We start from the raw sequence: 20,244 nt of genomic DNA on the forward strand, positions 1-20,244 counted from the left end.
TAAATATAGAACATTTTGTGAGGAAAATGATAATGAAAATTCCACAGGTCAAACTGGGTGGTACACTCATCAATGCTTCCTAATCAATTACTTAACTATTACCTATTCTTTATTACTACTTCTTCTGTAACTATTAACTAAGCTATCTGACTATAACTATCAATTTAACAAACAAGCACCCTTAAAAGCTTTATTATCACCATTTTGATTTTAAAACATTAAGTTAGCTCCACATTTAAGCTAACTGTAGTGGGCGATATGACCTATCAGGAACCACCATTCACCTGGTTGAACCAATCAGATAAAAAAGGCAAAGGTAAAGCCAAATCAATCAATCACACACAGAGAGACATGCAATCCCCAAGTCTTATTAGGCATATCATTAAACAAAGTCTTCAAAATTAAAAGCTAATGTTATACAGAGAAAGGCAATCATAAAGCTACAACTTAGAACATTTATAGCTCTCCATGAAGCATATTCCCTGGAGAAGGAAATGGCAACACACTCCAATATTCTTGACTGGGAAATCCCATGGACAGAGGAGTCTGGCGGGCCACAGTCCAGGAGGTCTCAAAGAATTGGACGCAACTGAGTGACTAAACAGCAACAATGAAGCATATTATCTTGTATGTGAGTTAGTCTATGAGCATAACATAGTTATGAGTAGATTAGTGTATGACTGAGTTAGTCTACGGACATAAGCTTCATTATATAACAAGGATATTTATAGACAACTCACAAAACTGGAACAAAAGTATCTATTTTTGCTTCAAGATTATCAACCGAGCAGTCATGACCACGTGAGACAACAACCATGGCTCAACTAGGAGAGACTGTCTGCTACTTGTATGTAAGGTTTACAGTCACAATGTAGACAAACAGGTACCATTTTCACTTCACGGATATTTTCAAAATCAGAGCCAATGGTTGTATGATAGACTCTGGACACAGCTGTGATTCAATACTACTAGGTCAAATGTTTTGGCTTAAAGGCAAAGGTAATAGTGAGCAACCCAGTTAATAAAAACTGTATCTCAGCTTTCACACAGAGATAAGAGCAAGGATTATGTAACATCTCCAGGAAGAAATAAATTCTTGTTATACGCTAATGTGCTATTTCTACAAAATAAAAAATAGGCACCGACTGAGTGTAACGGTTCTGCGTGATGTGCTGTGGACAGGATTAACTCTACTACTAGAATAAACTTCCTCAGTGAGAAATCCACAAAATCAATTACTTTTCAATTAGTGTCAAATTCTCAAACAGCCCATACAGTCCAACATCAAGAAAACAAAAACGCCAATTTAAAAATGGACAGAAGCAGCAAACAGATGTTGTGCCAAAGAGAAAATGCAAATGGCCAACAGGTATATGAAACGATGCTCAATATCACTAATCATCAGGGAAATACAAATCAAAACCACAATGAGATATCACCTTACACCTTTGAGAATGGCCATCATCAAAAAAAGAACACAGATAGCAAATGTTGGCGAATATGTGGAAAAAAGAGAACCTCTGCACACTGTTGACGGGAATGTGAATTGGTACGGCCCCTGTGGAAAACAGTATGGAGGGTTCTCAAAAAATTAAACAGAACTACCATATGACCCAGCAATACTCCTGGGTATATCCAAAAAAACCCAAAACACTAACTTGAAAAGATACACGCACCCCAATGTGCATAGCAGCATTACTTACAATTGCAGAGATATGGAAGCAACTTAAATGCCATCAACAGATAAACGGATAAGAAATGTGGTGTGTACATGTACACGCACACGCACACACACACACACACACACACAGGAATACTATTCAGTCATAAAAAAGAAAAGATTTTGTCATCTGCAGCAACATGGATGGACATGAGGGGCATCATGCTAAGCAAAATAAGTCAGATAAACAGGTCCAGGACAGGACAACACAGGGGTGAGGGAGTGAAAGGTACAAACTAATAGGTGTTAGAGAAGCTCAGGGAGGTACAATATGGGGAATACAGCCAATATTCTCTAGTAACTGTAAACAAAAAAAGTTAGTCACTCAGTCGTGTCTGACTCTTTGCGACCCTATGGATTATAGCCCATCAGGCTCCTCTGTCCATGGGGATTCTCCAGACAAGAATACTGGAGTGGGTAACCATTCCCTTCTCCAGGGGATCTTTGCAACCCAAAGATCAAACTCAGGTCTCCTGCACTGTAGGCAGATTTTTTTTTACCATCTGAGACACCAGGGAAGCCCATAAATAGAAAGCAACCTTTAAAAACTGAATAAAAAATGTAAAAAAACTTAAAAATCAGTGTGAAATCCTGACAAATGATGCTGGATAGAAATTATCCCCAAGTCACACTATTGCCACCTCAGCACATTTTCCCTGTGATTATCCTGCTCCTTTTTTAACAGACAGGACATCACTGGTGAAACTGTAGGGAGACCTTTGGGTGTTTGGCGACTTCCTTCATCTCCTCCTGGGCCTCGGGGACGTTCACTGGGACCACCTCTTTCTTCAGTAATGCAACGTATCGTGGAGCCACTGGGTCAATAACCTGCAACAAAGGCATCCTTGTGTTAAAACAGTCACACATTTTTTTAAAACTTAATCAATAAAATAAGAAATAGCACAGGACTACTAACTGGTATTCTTTGTTACTGCATTTACTAATTTTTGGTTTACCTGCTAACTGTTATCTAATGTTTAAGCTCTCAAGTAGGGAAAAAAAAATAATCATAAGCAAAGACTACCTGAAGGATTTAGAGTTCCTCTCCAAGAAAAACTACCGACAAGTGAAAAGAAACCAAAAGTTAAAGCATAACATGAGAAGAAAAATTTTGAATATAACTTTTTAACTCTGGTATTGGAAAGCAAAATTATCCTGTGGGATGATATAGCAATCCTACAGGTAAATGTGATACTCCATTTTGTATTGTTAGAGAAGACTGTTGTGAAGGAATAGAGATATTTTCTATAAGCAGTGTTAGGCGACACACCACCATCAAAAGCAAATTGCATTAGGTCACTATAATAAGGCAATTATACAGATTAAAAGTAAACGCGATATTTCTCCTGGTCTGCATGCTATATACATATATATACACACACACACATATATATATGTATATATACACACACACACATATAGGGACCGCGGTGTTCCCAGTACCTAGCAAGGGCCTGGAACATACACGAAATGGATACGTATTTACAGGTGAAATGAATGAATGGTGGTAACCACTACATTCTAACTTCCTCTACCACCAAAACAGTAGCAGCATCCCCTTCTGGATCTGATGCATTTTTCTCACTTCCCTATTCAATTTAAAATTATCCATGATGACCAATCACAACAGCAGTACTTAGATAAAGCATTTGCAAGAAAAATGTAGACAGAAGCACACGACGAGTCAAATAGCTAGGTAAAGTAATAAAAGTCGCTTTTTTCCCATTAAAAGGAGGCAGGAAATAGTGGTATGGCTAATTAAACCTGGTTCTGCTTGAGTTTATATTGGGTTTTTTGTTGTTGCTATTGTTTGGCTGGTATTGTGCTGTTGTTGATTGCTTTGAGAGCACTTTTCTGCTTCTCTGTAAAACTCTGATGTACTTAGAGAAAAAACCATGTGCAGAGGGTCAGAAAGAAAAGTTTGAAAAGCCATCTAACTTCACCTTGATTGCTACTCCTTACCTGCTTGTATTAACATTTCATGCCAGTACATCAGCATCAGCCTCCTTCTAAACTTACTGTTTCATTCTATCCTTCCCTGAGGTTTTAAAGTTATCCTTGTGGGTTAAGGGGTTCCTTCCTTCAGCATCTACTGGGTTAGAATGATCACAGATTTAATTTGTGACTACTCAGTTTAGTACTTAAGCCAGTAAGATACAATTTCTCCTTTTAAAGCTGTTAAATCTAGCTGACCCAACCTGAGAAAACTCACTTCAGTTCAGTGCAGTTCAGTTCCTTCAACTGACAAAGAGCAGAAGACTGTTTCTCACACTTGACTAACAACGATCACTTAGGTAGGGCACTGGCTGGCATGCATGCATGCATGTATGCATGTATGTATGTGTATATTTATTTATTTACTAGCTGTGCTGGTCTTGGTTGCCGCACAGACTTTTTCTCTACTTGCAGCAAGCGGGGGCTACTCTCTAGCTGTGGTGCATGGGCTTCTCACTGTAGCAGCTTCTCTTCTTGCTGGGCACAGGCTCTAGGGCATGCAGGCTTCAGTGGTTGCGGATCTCAGCCTCTAGAGCAGGGCCTCAATAGTTGTGACACAGGGGCTTGGCTTCTCCACACGTGTGGGATCTTCCCAGACCAGGGATCAAACCCGTGTCTCCTGCATCGGCAGGCAGATTCTTTACCACTGAGCAACCAAGGAAGCCTGCTGGCACAGATTTTTAGGCCACTTAACCCCAAAGGACTATGATTCTAATGGTCTGAGGTCAAGTCTAGAAATCTGTTTTTAAACAAGCATTCCACAGGATGGTTAGGATCAGACAAGTTTGAGAAGTCTTGACTAGCAAATTTTAAAGTCTTAGGATTTCCCTGGCAGTACAGTGGTTATGCTGGACTCTATGCTCTCAATGCAGGACCTACAGGTTCCATCCCTGGGTGGGAGACTAAGATCTTGTATGTCACACAACATAGCCAAAAATAAAAAATAAAAAAATGTTAAGTCTTTTTCAGTCTAAAATTGCACACAATTCTCAAAATCTCTGGATCAGTGGTTTCAAATTACTCCAAAGAGTCGAGTCTCTTCCTCTGAAGGTGAGGGTTCTGCACTAAGCCCAGAGTATTAAGAAAAGGTGTGATATTCGGTATCAAGGCCCCAGAATCTTCCCCCAGTCAGCTCCAAACCCCTGGCAGTCAGGCCTTCACACTTCTGGCAGCTTAACTGAAAGAAATTCTTCTGGAAAAACTGCCTAGTCCAAGAGATAAGTTAGAAAGTTACTGAAATGGAGACTTCTCAACTAACTGGCCCCACCAGACTAGCTTACAGTGAGGTACAGCTGACAAGCCTAGTCTTCTCTTATGGCTTCCAAACCCTCTCTCAGTCAATGTGTTAAAGATGAGCAGATAACCAAGGCTCACCAGATATCTGAGAAATGCCTTTAATATCAAAGAAAAACCAAAATAAACAACCTGGAGAAAAGAGATGTTACATGGGGAAAAAATACCATTTGATAATATTACAACCATGAAATAGGAACAGGAAGTAGTTATTCTGAAAATTCAGAGCACAAAAGAGAAATCTTGGAAATAGGAGAGCATGAATGAAAACCTCAACAGAAGCTGATAAGACAGGGCTGAGTACAACTACCAGAAAGGAGAGGCAAAAGATGAAATGGAAAATAAGAGAGAAAAGAAACTAGAGAAATAGTCCAAGAGGCCCAACATGTGCTCAAGAAACATTTCAGAGAGAAAACAGACAAAACAGTAGAGAAAAAAAAAAAAAAAAAAATAGACTTCAAGAAAATTTCCTGGAACTGAAAGAATGAGTTTTCATTCCGGAAGCCACATGTTCTTCCAATGCATATGAATGAAAACAGACCCAGCCCAAGGCACATCACTGTGAAATTTCCAAGTGAAGAAGCTGATCCTGTACACTGTCTCAACAATCTTCATCCCATGCTCCCCTTCCCAGGGAGCCACAAAGGATATAGTACAGCAAAGCAAAAAGGCAATCAAAAGAAAAGGAAGACCCATGAACCAGGTGACCCAGCTTAGAACAAAAACCCAGGGAATTTCCAGGGTGAGGAGGAAGAAGGACCTGTGAAGACGGCGGGGCTTCAAAAGTTAGCAGTTCTCTCATCTGGGTCAGATGTGCGCAGCCGCGAAGGCCCTGGCAGAGAAGTCTCCAGGGTGAAAAAATACCTGAGGCGTGTGAACATTCTGGCAGAAAATTTAGACAGCTTGTGGAGAGTCGAAGACAGGATGAGAAAATGAAATAAATGAGGGAAACAAAATGAAACAATTAGCCACAAGAAAGCCAACAAGTTATGAGAAAAAGCAGACCACTTAAATTCTCATCTTCCATTGTGGTGATGCCTAAAACAAACAAACAAAAATCAAGAAGGAGCAACACACACATCATTTAGAGATACGGGCAATCAATACCAAAAGAAATTGTCTGAAAGAGCTGAATGTGATTTATCTAAGGAGAGAAAATAGAAGGAAAGATAGGGGAATATGGTGTTCACTTAACAGACCCTACAGAATTATTGGCCTGTAGTGAAATGTATTTCTCATATTTGAACCCAAGTGGACATGGGTTATTAATGTAACAAATACCAATGTTAACTTTGCCTGCTAATTTTGAGTGTATTTATTAGTAACTGCAGCAACAGAAGAAACCAATTAATAATTCCCTTATGTACCCAAAAACTGACTAAACACAAAAGACTAAATAAAATAAATTCAAGACACATGCGAGACAAGCATCTATTTTTTGAAGCAAGGCATCAGCACAATCAAGCAGCAATACAAATTAAAAAAAAAAAAAAAAGAATTTACAGAACACAATCACAGAAACCATAGTTTAAAACATGGCACTTTAATGATTTGCCTTATTATAGTGTCTAAGCATCTGCTTCCAATTAACAATGTCAATATGCAGTATTCCTCATTTGACTTTTATTCAAGACAGTTTTTTTCTTAAAGCTAGATTCAATGATACACAGGAATTATAATTAACAAACCTTTGATATAATTCAACGAAACATGTAACTTTAAAACTACGTCCTCTGAGTACACAAGGGAACAGAATAGAGTTAGCCAAGTCTTCCCTTTGCCACTAAGAAAACTAGAGGACATGTTTTTTCACTAGGAATAATGCATTTTCAGTGGGTTTGTATAAGCAAGTCCCTTATATAAATGTGATTGTGCTTCAAAGCTGTATAACATCTCAAGTTATAACATGTAATATGCTAAAAGCTATGTGCTAAATAAGTAAGGCAAATAAAAGCATTAAGTAATACCTTCTTACAGAGAGCTCGCAGCTTGAAAGCAGAAAAATGAAATGCAAAGTGTTCAAAAAAGATTCAAGGAAAAAACTATTACCATTCCCTAATACTCCAAGTTTGTTCGTTTTGATCATTGTTACTTGTTTGGTATAGTTTATAAGCTTAATGCACGTTACATGTTTAAAAAAGTAAAACATTCCATTTTCCTGAAAATCTGCAAAATTACAATATTCTTCACAAAGTTTTCACTACTATGAGCACACGAATGAATTCTACATGTATTCTATTATTTAGCAGTTAGACAAGAGAAAAAGAGGACCAAGAGTCAAAACATGTACCTTTTTGTTAAATGCCCAAATTTTGTCCCATTCCATGTTCACAACTGAACGTGAAGAACCCTGGAAAAACAATTTAAAAAATGGCTTGAAGGGCAAGAAGTATTAACTAGAATATTTACGGTAAGCAAGCTAGAAAATAAACCCAATCAATGATTACAAGTTTACTTCCACTGGAATATAAAACTGAAGCGTGTACAAACCAACCCGGTTACCCTGAACAGTTAAGCGTCAACACTCACATACTTCACCGGGTAGAAACACCACAGCTGCCTCTGTCCAACCTTAGCATAGGAGTTTAGGACATTATCAGTTTTCCACTATTATTGGTGTTTATTTTATTTTTTTCAAAAACACTCTGCTCTTGCATTGTAAGGAACAAGCAAGGAATAAACAGAACAACAGGAATAAAGACCAAAAGGATAGTAAACCCTTTAGGAAATCCAAACAGAGAGGCTGGAAAAGAAACCCTAACTCACCTGGGCAGCAATGAACTGTTTCAGCCCTTCCACCGTCATCCCTCTTCTCAGCACACCACGAACTGTAGGAAACCGGGGGTCATCCCTGGGAAACAGGCACGTTTTAAGAGCCCAGGAGATGTTTTCAACATGTAGGTGCAGAGAGTATAAAATACCTTTCTGAATATTATGTTCAGTTTGTTAAATATCTGAACTAAGAGCTGGTTATAATAATTAGGCAGAACACTAATTACTAGTCAATTATTACTAAGTAAAATAAATGGTACTACTGGAAACAGCAAAAGCACATTTGAAAAAAGACACATAGGTGACATCTTCAAATACAGAACACCCAAGCATTACAACATTCTTATTTGCTTTTCATTTAGCAAACATTCAAGGTCTCTATTCTACATATGACCATGAGACACAGATAAGAGATGGTTATTTTGGCATTCATGTCCAAATGCAATTTATAAAGTCTTCTGGGCTGTAAAAAATATACATGTTGGTTAATTAATATTCTGTAGAGATTTGCAATTTTCAGTAAGTTTGCAATATCACCCTTTGTATGGGGCCCAAGGTAAACTTGCCCTTTAACAAATTCTGCTCCAGAGTAATTATTTAAAATTATACATTATTCAATATATACTTAATATGTATCACTATTACATGATGCTAATAAAAACACACACATTCTAGCTGATTCGGGTTAAAAAAATATTCTTAGGCTTGTAAGTATGTTAACTCAACTGACAGACTTCATTCAGAGATTTTCAAACTTTTTCTAGTCCCAAACATGGGCACTCCATGTTTGCAGCATTAAAACAAAACGGAAGAGTACCTGAGAAACTGGATAAAAGAAAGAGAAGGACCAGAAACCCAACAGGTATACCCATTTCAACCCTCCCATTCATCCTCCCCAAACCTCCAAGCAGTTTAAAATGAGTGACACACCACGTCCTTACTTCCTCTCAATTCTAGGTAACAGCAAACATACCATCCATCTACTAGTCCTTCATTGACAAACCACGTGAGTTTTCTTTTGGACAGTACTGTGTTGTTGAGATTCAGCCGACTGTATTCCCAAATAAATGGTTTTCTTATGCCCAAAGCTTCAATAATCCAATAAAACTGTTCATCTCTGTCATGGTATTCTGTTGTTCTCAGGGCATGTGTAACACCTTCAATGCTGTCAACTATGGGGCAGGCAAAATCATATGTCGGATAAACACTAGAAAAAGAGTATTTTTGAAAATCAGTAAAGAATTTTACCCTTTTCATCTTAGACATTATAAGCAACAATACTAAAACATAATTCTTTACAAAATAAGAATTTCTTAAAACAATAGGTGTTATGAGTCATAATACTCAAAGTACATCAAAACTTTTTATCAGACTTTGAGGACAATGAATCAGTTACTCAACATTCAAACAAACAAACAAAATAGCTAATTTGCAATTTAAAAAACAACTGGATATTGGTGCCGTGAATTCTATAATCATATTTCTGTAATAGCAAATGTATACCATGGAAGGAACGTAATGTTTACATTACATCTCCGTGTTTACAGAGAGCCTCAAAGCAAAAGCACAGAAGCCACTGAGCATAATGAAAGCAATACACCTACTTGTATTTATTTCCAGTTCTCGGGTGTGGCTGAATCTTGCAGCGATAAAGTGTCGGGTCCCTCATGCACCCATTGTTACTACTCATGTCAATTTTTGCTCGCAAACAACAGGACTGGCCAAACTGGCTTCCTTTTTTCATTTCTTCCCACATTTGCAGATTCTTCTCCACAGCTATAAAATGAGAGTTATACTACAGTTTACTTAATTAGCATTACTAATCTGGTTGAAAATAAATTATTTTAACAGTCTTCTAATTTGATACAAAATTTTCACATTCTGATTTTATAAGCACACCCCACTAGTTTAAAAGTACTTAATGGTTCCAGTATCTGACCAAGTGAAAACATTTTTTTTTTTTTTTTTAGTAAAGAAGTCCCACAAAACACATGAATACGCTCTATTTCAGAAGCCAACACATTCCACTAATATAGTACTGGTGAAGGGTAAGAGTGGATGGCTGACACCTGAAGGTTTCTCTTATCCAGTTCTCCCACGTCCCCATCATGGCACAGCTGGCCAGCCCCTCCTCAAATTGAACACTGGATGTTTGAAGCAGAAGCATTCTATTCCTTTGCCACCTCATGCCCAGCGGACACACTAGTCTGACCCAGACCAGGTGCTGGTGCTGCAGCCCATGTCCATCTAAAGAACACAATTTGGGCCAAGAGCCTGAGCTAGTGGGCTTCCCAAAAGCACCTTTGGCCATTCCACTGGAAAACAGGCTACTCTAAGATTCGGAAAAAAAAAAGAGATGACAGAAAACAGAGAGTGACAGAAGTTTATCCTAGGGGGGAAAAAATCTCTACATATCCCCAGTGACTACAGTCTTATCTATATTAGGACTCATGTGCCTCACATGAGTAAGAAAGAACTGTTAAACAATGATTCTTTTGTGGAAACTACTGAAGATACAGGGGACGCATTATCAGCGCTCAAAGAATCAAGTTAGGTCTAAAAGTCCAGTTGCTACTTATTTTTGAAAATGTAAAGAAATGTAAAATGGGGAGGCGGGAGAGAAAGACAGACTTCTGTAACAATTTGAGTTTACTACTATACTTCCTAAATGTAACACTCAAGATGTTCTGCAACATAATTACACAATAAAAATACCCAGACTCAGAAGCTCAGGAATAAGTAATAACAAACTTTTTTTGTCAAGTGGTATTTCAGACACAGGGTAGCATGAAGCTTACATAGACTCTTCACACTTACAGGCTGACAGGAAGATTTGGGAATGGCTAACATTACCATCAAACATTCTAATTAGAAAGACTAAATATTTAAATTGAGAGAACCACAAAAAGTTGCAGAAGAAATCATTCACATGGACTGAGCAGCAATGCAAAAGACTACAAAAAAAAAGAGACTACAGGTAACAAGCGAGACCCTGAGACCACACACACTTCACATGCACTTGTGATGCAACTAAGTAACAATCTAAAGATGGCAGAGAAAGGGAAAAGATTTCTAAGAGATGAATTAATGTATGAAACATATTCCCAAATGTGTTTCAAAATCTTTCATTAGAAAAAAAAATTTTGTACTGATGAAGCGGAATACAAGAAGAATATCAATTAAAATAAAGAACACTAAATAAGCCTTACAGTTTTTCCTATGTTTGGATTCTATCCTTTGCTCACGCTCTGCTTTCATCTGCTCAGCAGGAGTATCATCGACATAAGCCTTCCCTTCCTGAATTAGCTTCTCTGCATATTTCATTATAGTTTCAAAATGATCCGAGGTGTAAGTAAATTGATCTGGTTTGATATGCAACATTGCAACATCCTCCAATATAACCTGCAGTAGAATCCAAAATAATCATCAGTTTATCTTTTGTTATTTTCTTGTGTATTTTCAATCCTTGATACTGCATTTGGACAAATGTAATAATACACCATCAGTCTTACAGAGCCTGAAAATGGTTGTGGAAGTTGTATGATATTAGACCAGAAAAGAAAAAGAAAAAAAAAAAGAGAGAGAGAGAGGGAGAGAGAAATTCGTTATACTAGCCTCCAAGTTCTCAGCTGAGAAAGCTGATCTCATGGTGCTTTCCATTTATTCTGGAAAAGCTGATTATTATTGGCAGTGTTGACAATTATTCGCCCTCTCTTTGAATATAATACAGTGCTTCTAAATAGACGATATAAGAGGCTAGGAAACCATCACATTTTCCAATACCTACTTAGTGCTTGCTTCATTTATAAAACTATATGACAAAAAGGAAACCTGACTCTAGAAACCAATTCATTTAAGAAAGTGATACTTGTAAGAAAATGTAGCACTTAATTAAATTTTATAACAGTTGAAGAGAAAAAAGGTAAATTGAAGTTTGAAGTTTATTCATATGGGAACTGAATAATTCTTGGTTTAAACCTCAGACAAATATATATTTTAACAGAAGAGCAAAAAAAGAAGTTATGAGAACAAAATTTATTTTCACACCATGAAGCTATCAGGTCACCCTCTAATTTTAATTAACTTTACTGACAAAGGGTCATCACTACACCTTTAATTACCTTCTCAAAATCTTCCTTTTCTTTTTCAGGATTTGTGTCATCAAATCTCATGATCAGTTTCCCTTTAAAGTTAACCTGGTAGTGCTGGTTCAGAAGAGCAGCTTTTGCATGCCCAATGTGTAAGTAACTAAAACAAAAACATTTTACAAAGAAACTCATTAACATGTTTTAGCTAAATTCTTAAACTTAACCTTTTCGAGGAGATGAGAACTAAACAAAAATCCTTCTAGTTGGTATTCCAGTCTTATGTTAGTTGCTAACAAGAAATACTGTAATAGAAAATCTGACCCTGAGGAAGGGAAAAAAAAAAAACTACAACATTTAGTAAATTACTGTAAGAAACAACTTCATATGTAAAAAGTCACAAAGGAGCAAGTTATTTACAAACATTAAACCTTAAGGCTAATCTCCATTTTCCTTTTTTACTGAGGAACGAAAGGTAACTGAGTTACAGGAAAACTGCTTCCAAAAGTACTGCAGCGCTACCCGGCAGTATGTCTCTTTAATAAGACCAGATGCGGTTGAAAACTGGACACCTGCTCTCCACACAGAAGACAGAGGCCCCTCTGAGGATGCCACCGTTGCTGTGATAATTAAATAAAAAAGCACATGAGAATTAGGAAGCCTCAGGAAAGCCAATTCACTTTTTTCTAGGCTTCTGTTTTCTCAGAAGCCAAAACAAAAAGATTTTAACTAAATGATCTCGAAGGTTTCATCCAGTACCAACATTCCACGGATCACAATCTATGAAAACAGTATTCTGTTCTATGGGCAGTTGACCATCACATAGAATAAAACAAATTAGAGGCATGGTTAATAATATCACATATCAACATCCTCCTCTATCAGTCAAGTGGGCAATAGCAACATTCTATACCATGACTTTAGAGAATACTTCTCATCAGTAATAGCAGCCACAACTGCACCATTCCAAGTCACCTAATTTCATGCACACCTCTGATCTCAACTGACGTCAAGAGAGGAGGGAAAAGTACAACTCCTTGTATGTCTTTATATCATTTCTAAAATCAATCATTTTTAAAGATACTCATGCAGCATTCTAGATCAATGATTCAATGATAAAGGGTTTATATGCATAGGTTAATGCAGACAAGGACAATGCAATGCATTTAGGATTATTCAAAACTTTCTGCATAAAATAAAGCACCAAAAGTGGCAGCCCAGATAAGACCCTAGAAGAGAAAAAGGACATTAGGGAAAAACTAATAAAATCCAACAAAGTATGGAGTTTAGGTTAACAATATATCAAAATTGGTGCATTAATTTTGACAAAGGTAATGAGAGATGTTAACATTAGAGAAACTCAGTACAGGTACAAGGGAACTTTTTTTAAAAACTATTTCTGTAATATTTCTATAAATCTAAAATTATTCCAAAATTTAAAGTTTATTTAAAAGCAAAACAAAGGAACGTGAGTTCTGAAAATGAAACAGAAATACTTTGTGCAGTTTTCACTGAAAGTGTTACACCCCATAACATGTTATGAAGAGGAAAAAAAAGACTAATAATTACATATAATCTTAAGAGGGGTAATGAAATTAAACTATTTTCTTAAAGATATTGTTTCTGAATCTGGGGGACTTCCCTGCTGGCCCAGTGGTTAAGACTCTGAGCTCCCAATGCAGGGGGCCCAGGTTCGATTCCTGGTCAGGGAACTAGATCCCACATGCTACAACTAAGACCTGGTGCAGCCAAATAAATGAATAAATATTTAAAAAAAAAAAAAAAGATATTGTTTCTGAATCTGAAATGTGTACAATTCTAACCTGCAAAAAAGCAAACAGGACTATGAAATATTCATAAGACAACTAACTGGCTCAACAGACAACCTGAGACCTAAAGAAAATAAGTTCCACGCTGCATTTAGTGAGTACTGATGCTATATTGGGCTTTTCCCACGTAACAGACATAGGCATATAATTTTAGTCATATGGACTCTAGAGTCAGACAGCGTAGGTTTGGATTTGGCAAGCTGCTAAAATCTCGTATGAATCAGTTTCTTAAACCATTTGTAAAACTGGAGATAATAACTGCCTCTCTCACAGGGCTGATATGATTAAATAAGTTACTACATGTAAAGTGTTTGCTAAGTATCTGCACATAACAGGTGCTATCTATCTATGTGTTAGATAGGAATACAAATAAAAGGCAAAATTTAAGCCTTCTGGCCTTTCATGAATGACACAGGAAAAAAAAAAAGATGAAAAAACGAATTAAAGACAATCTGTTTTGCAGTATGAGGGGATATAATCAAGATTTTGAATGTTTCTAAGCCTGAACACTGACTTGTATTCCAAATCCCCAAACTGTATTCAGCCAAGAACATGGACTCTGAAGCTGATGTAATTCAGAATAAACGTATTTTATACAGTAAATGGCAAAATGCAGAGCTCACTATTCCAAGTGACAGTGACAGAAAATATTAAAAAGCTCAAAAGGGAGAAATGTTCAAATAGTGTAACTATGGCTAAACAACTAACTTTCATCAAACTGTTCAAGTCAGCACCCAACAGGACAACCCTGACTTCTCACGTCAAGAACACAAGGGCAGGGTACTGCGTGGTGGGGACCCAGGACGTCTGCAGGAATTAAACAATGTAGAATAAGGACTATTTATGACTGACTCCATCAGTCAGTCATTTAATGATCCAGTCTGTGTATTTTCCAGAACCATTATTTGCCTTTCATCTCCTTCTGACTTATCCTTTATTCACCACCTAAATCAGCAAAGAGAAACTGTGGAACTCTGAAACTGGTTTTGCTATTAATGACACGTATGAAAGAGTTTGGGAAGAACTACAGTAAGAACAGCTAAAATAGAACTGTTTCCTTATCTGCCACTTCCTTTTGTCTACATACTCCATTTAGCACAGATGGGTAAGAATTAGGCTATAGAATGCAAAATCTCAAATTCAACAAAATGTGGGGGAAAAAACCCATCTGATTTATAAAATATGGCACAATACTTTCTCAGGGGCTAAGCTTCTGAGGCTAACTGCTTCGGTTGTGTGTGTGCGCTTAGTCACTCAGTTGTGTCCGACTCTTTGCAACCCTTTGGACTGTAGCCTACCAGGCTCCTCTGTCCATGGGGTTTTCCAGGCAAGAATACTGGAGTGGGTTGTCATTTCCTTCTCCAGGGGATCTTCCTGACACAGGGATCAAATCCGAGTCTCCTGTGTCTCCTGCACTGTAGGCAGATTCTTCAACTGCTGAGCCATTGGAGACTCCCAACTGCTTTAATAAAAGGCGTTTTATTAAATTAGCATCACTGGCAATGTTCTTTCATAAAGCTTGTCCAGCATGATTCACAGAGGCTGACGCATGTGCAAAGGCAGACACCGTTCAGCCATAGGGGGTGCTGGGCAAGGACCCAGGCAGACCCACTCCAGTGGCTCCAGCCAGAACAGCCCTTTGCCCCAACCAGCTAGCCGTATATTATTTTCTGACTGCCAAGAGTGAAAAGGGTTTTGCCTACTAATAGTAGAAAGAAATGAGTAAGACTGGGCTTTTCAGGACTCCACCTGCTTTATTTGGGAAAAAAATAACTTAAATCTACCATAACATCTGATAACTGAAAGGAATGCTGAGAGTACAAATACAAACCCGTGTTAAAGGACACCCCCAAAAATCTCAAAATGTAAATATAACTTCCCTTTCTATTAACGGATATTTTTCTACTTAAAATTAAAACTCTGCCTGGAATGAAATTAAAATGCTCTCTCTCCTACTGATTTAATAAGCTAAAACTACAAATTTTTATAAATTAAGTATCAATAATTGAACAACTATTAAGACATTTAGAATTTTAACTCCGAAAATTAAAATCTTACTAATTTTCTTCTATATATTAACCTACTGATTTATAAAATATTTGGTAATTGTCTTAAAGCTTTTCTACTAGATGAATCCAATTGTAACTTATATTTGCTTACCCACTAGCCTCTGGAGGAAATCTGACTGTAACCTTCCCCATCTCAGCACCTGGAAGCTCAACAAATTTCCCAACATCTTGCTTTTTCTCAGGAACCTGAAAAGCAAAACAACAACAACAAAAATAGTTACATGGTTACATGTTTAAGAATCAATTCACTGAATAAATACTCAGTACCCACTATGCACCAAGCACAGTTATGAGGAAAAACTGACTAGATTATTGTCCCTGCACTTGGAGACTCAAAATCAGTTGAAGTCAACCAACAGCATTTAAAGTCATCAGGAAAATCCTTAAAAGGAGGCATGAACCAAGCTGGACCGCAAAAAAACAAGTGGAAGTGTATCCGATGGAGAGTGTACAAGGGAAGTCATTCTAAGGGAAGGAGTAACAGCGCAGCTAAGACTCGAAGGCGGGAGAGCTGTGCCGTTAGAACGCATGTTGGGTGGGCAGGCGAGACCCTAGAGAGGTGACTAAGTCCAAACACGAAGGCCCTTCTAATGCTGGCTTTTATGTTTTAGGCAGTGGGGAATCCTCAGGGCTATGGAGCTACTTCTCTCTATTTTCTAAAACGGTCCCTGGGACACTGCAAAGGCTCAGCTAGAAAAGAGACCAAAGAAGAAGTTCAGTGATGAGCCTATGGTCTTAAAACAAGCAGGGGGCAATGAGGTGTCAATAAAAACAACAGCAGTGGAGACAGAAAATCAATCTCTAAATACAAGAAATAATAACAGAACTTGTTGACTAATTAGAGGTGGACAGTGGTGAAAGCAGAGTGAGGATTTTTAGCAGAACAACTGACATGACTCTAGTGTTTTTATACAAGCAGATAGTAGTTTTCAAATTTTACAGCATCAGAAAACCTTGAAAAATTAACTTGACCACACATGCGTAGTATGTAAAACATATCAAACCAGAGCAACTCTAGCTGGAGAAGAAGACCTTTTTCTACTGTTCTCTATGTTACATCTTCCTACAGAATCAACAAAAAGGCTCTACAGAAGCCCAGGACTCAATGGTCACAATGGTTCAAAAACCAGAGAACAGAAGACCTGCGAGGAAGAAAAGATGGTATAGCTATAAAATAGTGAGATTTTAGTAACATGGACTTTGGATTTCCTAAGGGATTTCCTAGGGGACACACATTGGATGATCACAATCTTGTAGAAATATAATTATGAAGATTAAGGCTTAATATAGTCAAGCAGGTGAAGACAAGGCAAGATTCAACAACAGCAGATTCTTCCAAGAAGATCCTTTTTAACTGATGGGGGAAAAAACTATGAACATAATTTTCTTCTCAGATTTAGGATCTCAGGCAGACAAGATGTCAGCTTTTAAAAAAAAATTTAAAGGCTTACCACTTTAGCTTTGGTCGCTGAAACATTCCACTTGGTACCTACTGACTGGAAGGCCTGCTGGGCTTCAAGAAAGCCAAACCAGCGTTTTACATGAACTGGAGCTTTGTTCTGTCCCATCTGTTCCCGCCACGCAGCATTTCCTATTAGCAAACATAATTTTAAAAGCACTCAATATATCAGAAAAATCAAAAGCAAAGTTCTAGTCATGGTTAACTTTAGTAAATGAGATGGCTTAAAGCTGTGCTTCTATAAAGAAATTTTAAAAATCCGGGTCTATATGGCAATGATTTCTAACACTTGACATATTTTAAGAATTCACAAATATTAATTTAAAATATTTTTCATTTTAATTCCCTAGAATGAATCCTAAATCTTGCCTTCACCACCGCCACACACACTAGGCCACATTACATTCCATAATTAAGAAAAGCTTGAAGTGTATCAACTACAGAAAAAAAATAAAAATCAAGATCAAGAAGTAGCTCTTTTCTTCAGATGTAATATCAAAAATGGTACTGAAGGAGTTTATGCAACTCTTTAGCATCACAAAGCTACCTCTATAAGATGCTACCTTCCTTTTATGAGTATTAATTCAAAAAGCAAAGTAGATAAAAATGTCATAAACCTACAGATGAAAAGTTGTAACTAAAAAAGTCCTTCATTTTAGGTTGGTTGTTATTATAACAGTTTAATTTAGAGAAAAGTTTAAGCCACCAAAAAAGTACAGAGAGGCAGTTACCTGGCAGTCTGCACATTTACTGCCAAGGGCACAGGTTCAGTATCCTTGGTCGGGGAACTGAGATCCCACAAGTAACATGGCACAGTCAATAAAACTTAGGGAATATTAACAAAAAAAAATCCTCATATAACCCAAATTTGAAAAGTGAAAATGAAAGTGAAGTCGCTCAGTCACGTCCGACTCGTTAAAGAGAAACATTCTAGCGTATTTGTTGCAGGGTTTTTTTTTTCTTTTAAATAAACTAACAAAATTCAAGCCCTCTTTCTCTCAATCAACCCCACATTCTGATCTGTTGCAAACCACTCATAGAGGATGGAAAAAGTGACCTCTCAGAGAGACAACTCCAGCTCACCCTCCTCACCCACATACTGAGCAACCAGAGACAAAGTAATTGGAGTCAAGCAATAGCTGAGGCAGGAGGGATGCTGACATAAACGATGAGGAGCAAGGACAGTTCCACAGGCAAGAGAGGAGCTGCGGGCAGCTAGACAGGGTCAGCCTCCACGGAGAGCAGAGGATGGGGAATTCTTGTGACTGGCTAGGAAGAAAGTAGCCAGGGAGGTCACTCCTCCATCAGAAAATCCTAAGTGACGGCCACCAGGTAGACAGACAGATGTTCATATACACAAAAATATGTGTACTCCTGACCCAGAAAAATATTAAATAATTAAAATAGAAATTCTTCAAGAAGAATTACTGATACCTTTTAGGGTGGCCCAGACACATAAATCTGCTAAGCTCAAGGAGTTTCCAACTAAGTATGTTCTCAGAGACAGACAATGATTGAGTTCGTTGACTGCAGAAGTAAACAAATCACATGAAGACAATTTTGTGGCACTGAACTCCAACCAGTGATCAATCTGTGAAAAGAAATGCATCCCAGGGTTTAGACTTAAACAAACAAGCAAACAAACGACTTCAGTGAGAACCGTGCCTATCTTATCTCAATCAAAGAATTTACCATTACGTGGATTTGATTGTGATTGTCTGGAGGCATCTAAATTGGCACTTAAATACATATTGTGCTATTTTTCTATATTTTCTCTTTTTTCCCCCAGGAATGTGAAGAGGCACTTCAGGGAAGAAAAAGGAAAATATGAGAACTGGAAGCAGCAAGGAAGGACAAGCCTGACTGAACCCAACAAGTGGTACCCAGCCAAACGTATTTATCCACTTGCAGAATTTAAAAGTAAATACTAGGAAACTATTCTTTGTATTTTGAATTTTATAAGATTCAGGAAAGTTAGAGCTGAATGCAAACAGGGAAAAAAAAGGCATCTCAAGTGCCATATTGAAAGATAATCTACTATTGCTATAGCTAATTAAATAAGGCATATACTTAAAAAGGAAAATGTGTATGACCCTGGGCCCATGTAACTTTTCAAAGCCTGCTGCCCCATTTGTAAAGTAAGAAAGCTGCATAAGATAACCTATGCAGTCACATCCAGCTATGAAATTCTAGGACTCCAGGAAGAGGAAGAGAGAACTAAATGACCCAAAAGGACAGTTGGTATGGGGGTGAAGGTAGAAACTTAGGAGCAAAGACTTTCTTTCTGAAAATAAAGTCAGATGAGAATGCCTAACGAGGTCTATGATTAATACTGTTACTATCCTATACCCTTAAATAGAGTAACAGTCCAAAAGAGCAAAAGCCTAAACCAAACCAAACCAAAACACACCCAAGAAAATGTTCCTTCCTTACCTCAGTATGTTCCAACAAGTTAGAGCCATAGAGCCCTGCTGTAGTCGCAATTCTAGCCAAGTAGCGAAGTATGGAGTTTGTGTCCGTGAACACCACATTTCTGGAATATAAGCATGAGACAAAGTATCACCGTGGCTCTAGCAAACCAGTAAGTCATGAGACATGTGAAAAGTGTAAAAATAGAAATCTTATATATAGCAAGTATTTTCTACTATAGTGAAAAAAAATAGATTTAGTTGGTTCTAAATTCTATCAAACACTAATTTGTTTTGAGATGTTCAGCTAAATCCAATAATTCACTTCAGTGAATTCACTCTCTATATGGTGTTTTGTTGGGCTTTTTTAATTAATCATTTATTCTATTTTTGGTTACACTGGGTCTTCGTTGGTGTGAGCGGACTTTCTCTAGCTGCTGTGAGCAGGGACTGCTCTTCGTTGTGGTGTGGTCTTCCCAACGTGGCGGCCTCTCTTGCAGAGCACATACTTGTCACATCCAGACTCAGCAGTTGTGGAGCATGGGCTTAGCTGCTCCTCAGCATGTGGAATCTTCCCAGACCAGAGACTGAACCCGAGTCTCCTGCACTGGCAG

General features: G+C 37.7%; 1 protein-coding gene across 1 annotated transcript in view; it reads right to left on the reverse strand.

Moving 5' to 3' along the window:
* The window catches only part of EPRS1 (glutamyl-prolyl-tRNA synthetase 1), a 60,927-nt gene that overhangs the window by 33,786 nt on the left and 6,897 nt on the right, over window positions 1-20,244 (reverse strand). Inside the window, exons 3-13 of the mRNA XM_043923130.1 lie at window positions 19,656-19,755; window positions 18,657-18,813; window positions 17,215-17,354; window positions 15,855-15,949; window positions 11,902-12,028; window positions 10,990-11,182; window positions 9,385-9,556; window positions 8,754-8,987; window positions 7,775-7,859; window positions 7,299-7,358; window positions 2,438-2,548 (exon numbers count right to left, since the gene is read on the reverse strand). Coding sequence (XP_043779065.1) covers window positions 2,438-2,548; window positions 7,299-7,358; window positions 7,775-7,859; window positions 8,754-8,987; window positions 9,385-9,556; window positions 10,990-11,182; window positions 11,902-12,028; window positions 15,855-15,949; window positions 17,215-17,354; window positions 18,657-18,813; window positions 19,656-19,755 — 1,474 coding nt within the window. The remainder of the gene's footprint in view (window positions 1-2,437; window positions 2,549-7,298; window positions 7,359-7,774; window positions 7,860-8,753; window positions 8,988-9,384; window positions 9,557-10,989; window positions 11,183-11,901; window positions 12,029-15,854; window positions 15,950-17,214; window positions 17,355-18,656; window positions 18,814-19,655; window positions 19,756-20,244) is intronic.

Source organism: Cervus elaphus, chromosome 14 (assembly GCF_910594005.1).
Source record: "Cervus elaphus chromosome 14, mCerEla1.1, whole genome shotgun sequence".
NCBI classification, from domain to species: Eukaryota; Metazoa; Chordata; class Mammalia; order Artiodactyla; family Cervidae; genus Cervus; species Cervus elaphus.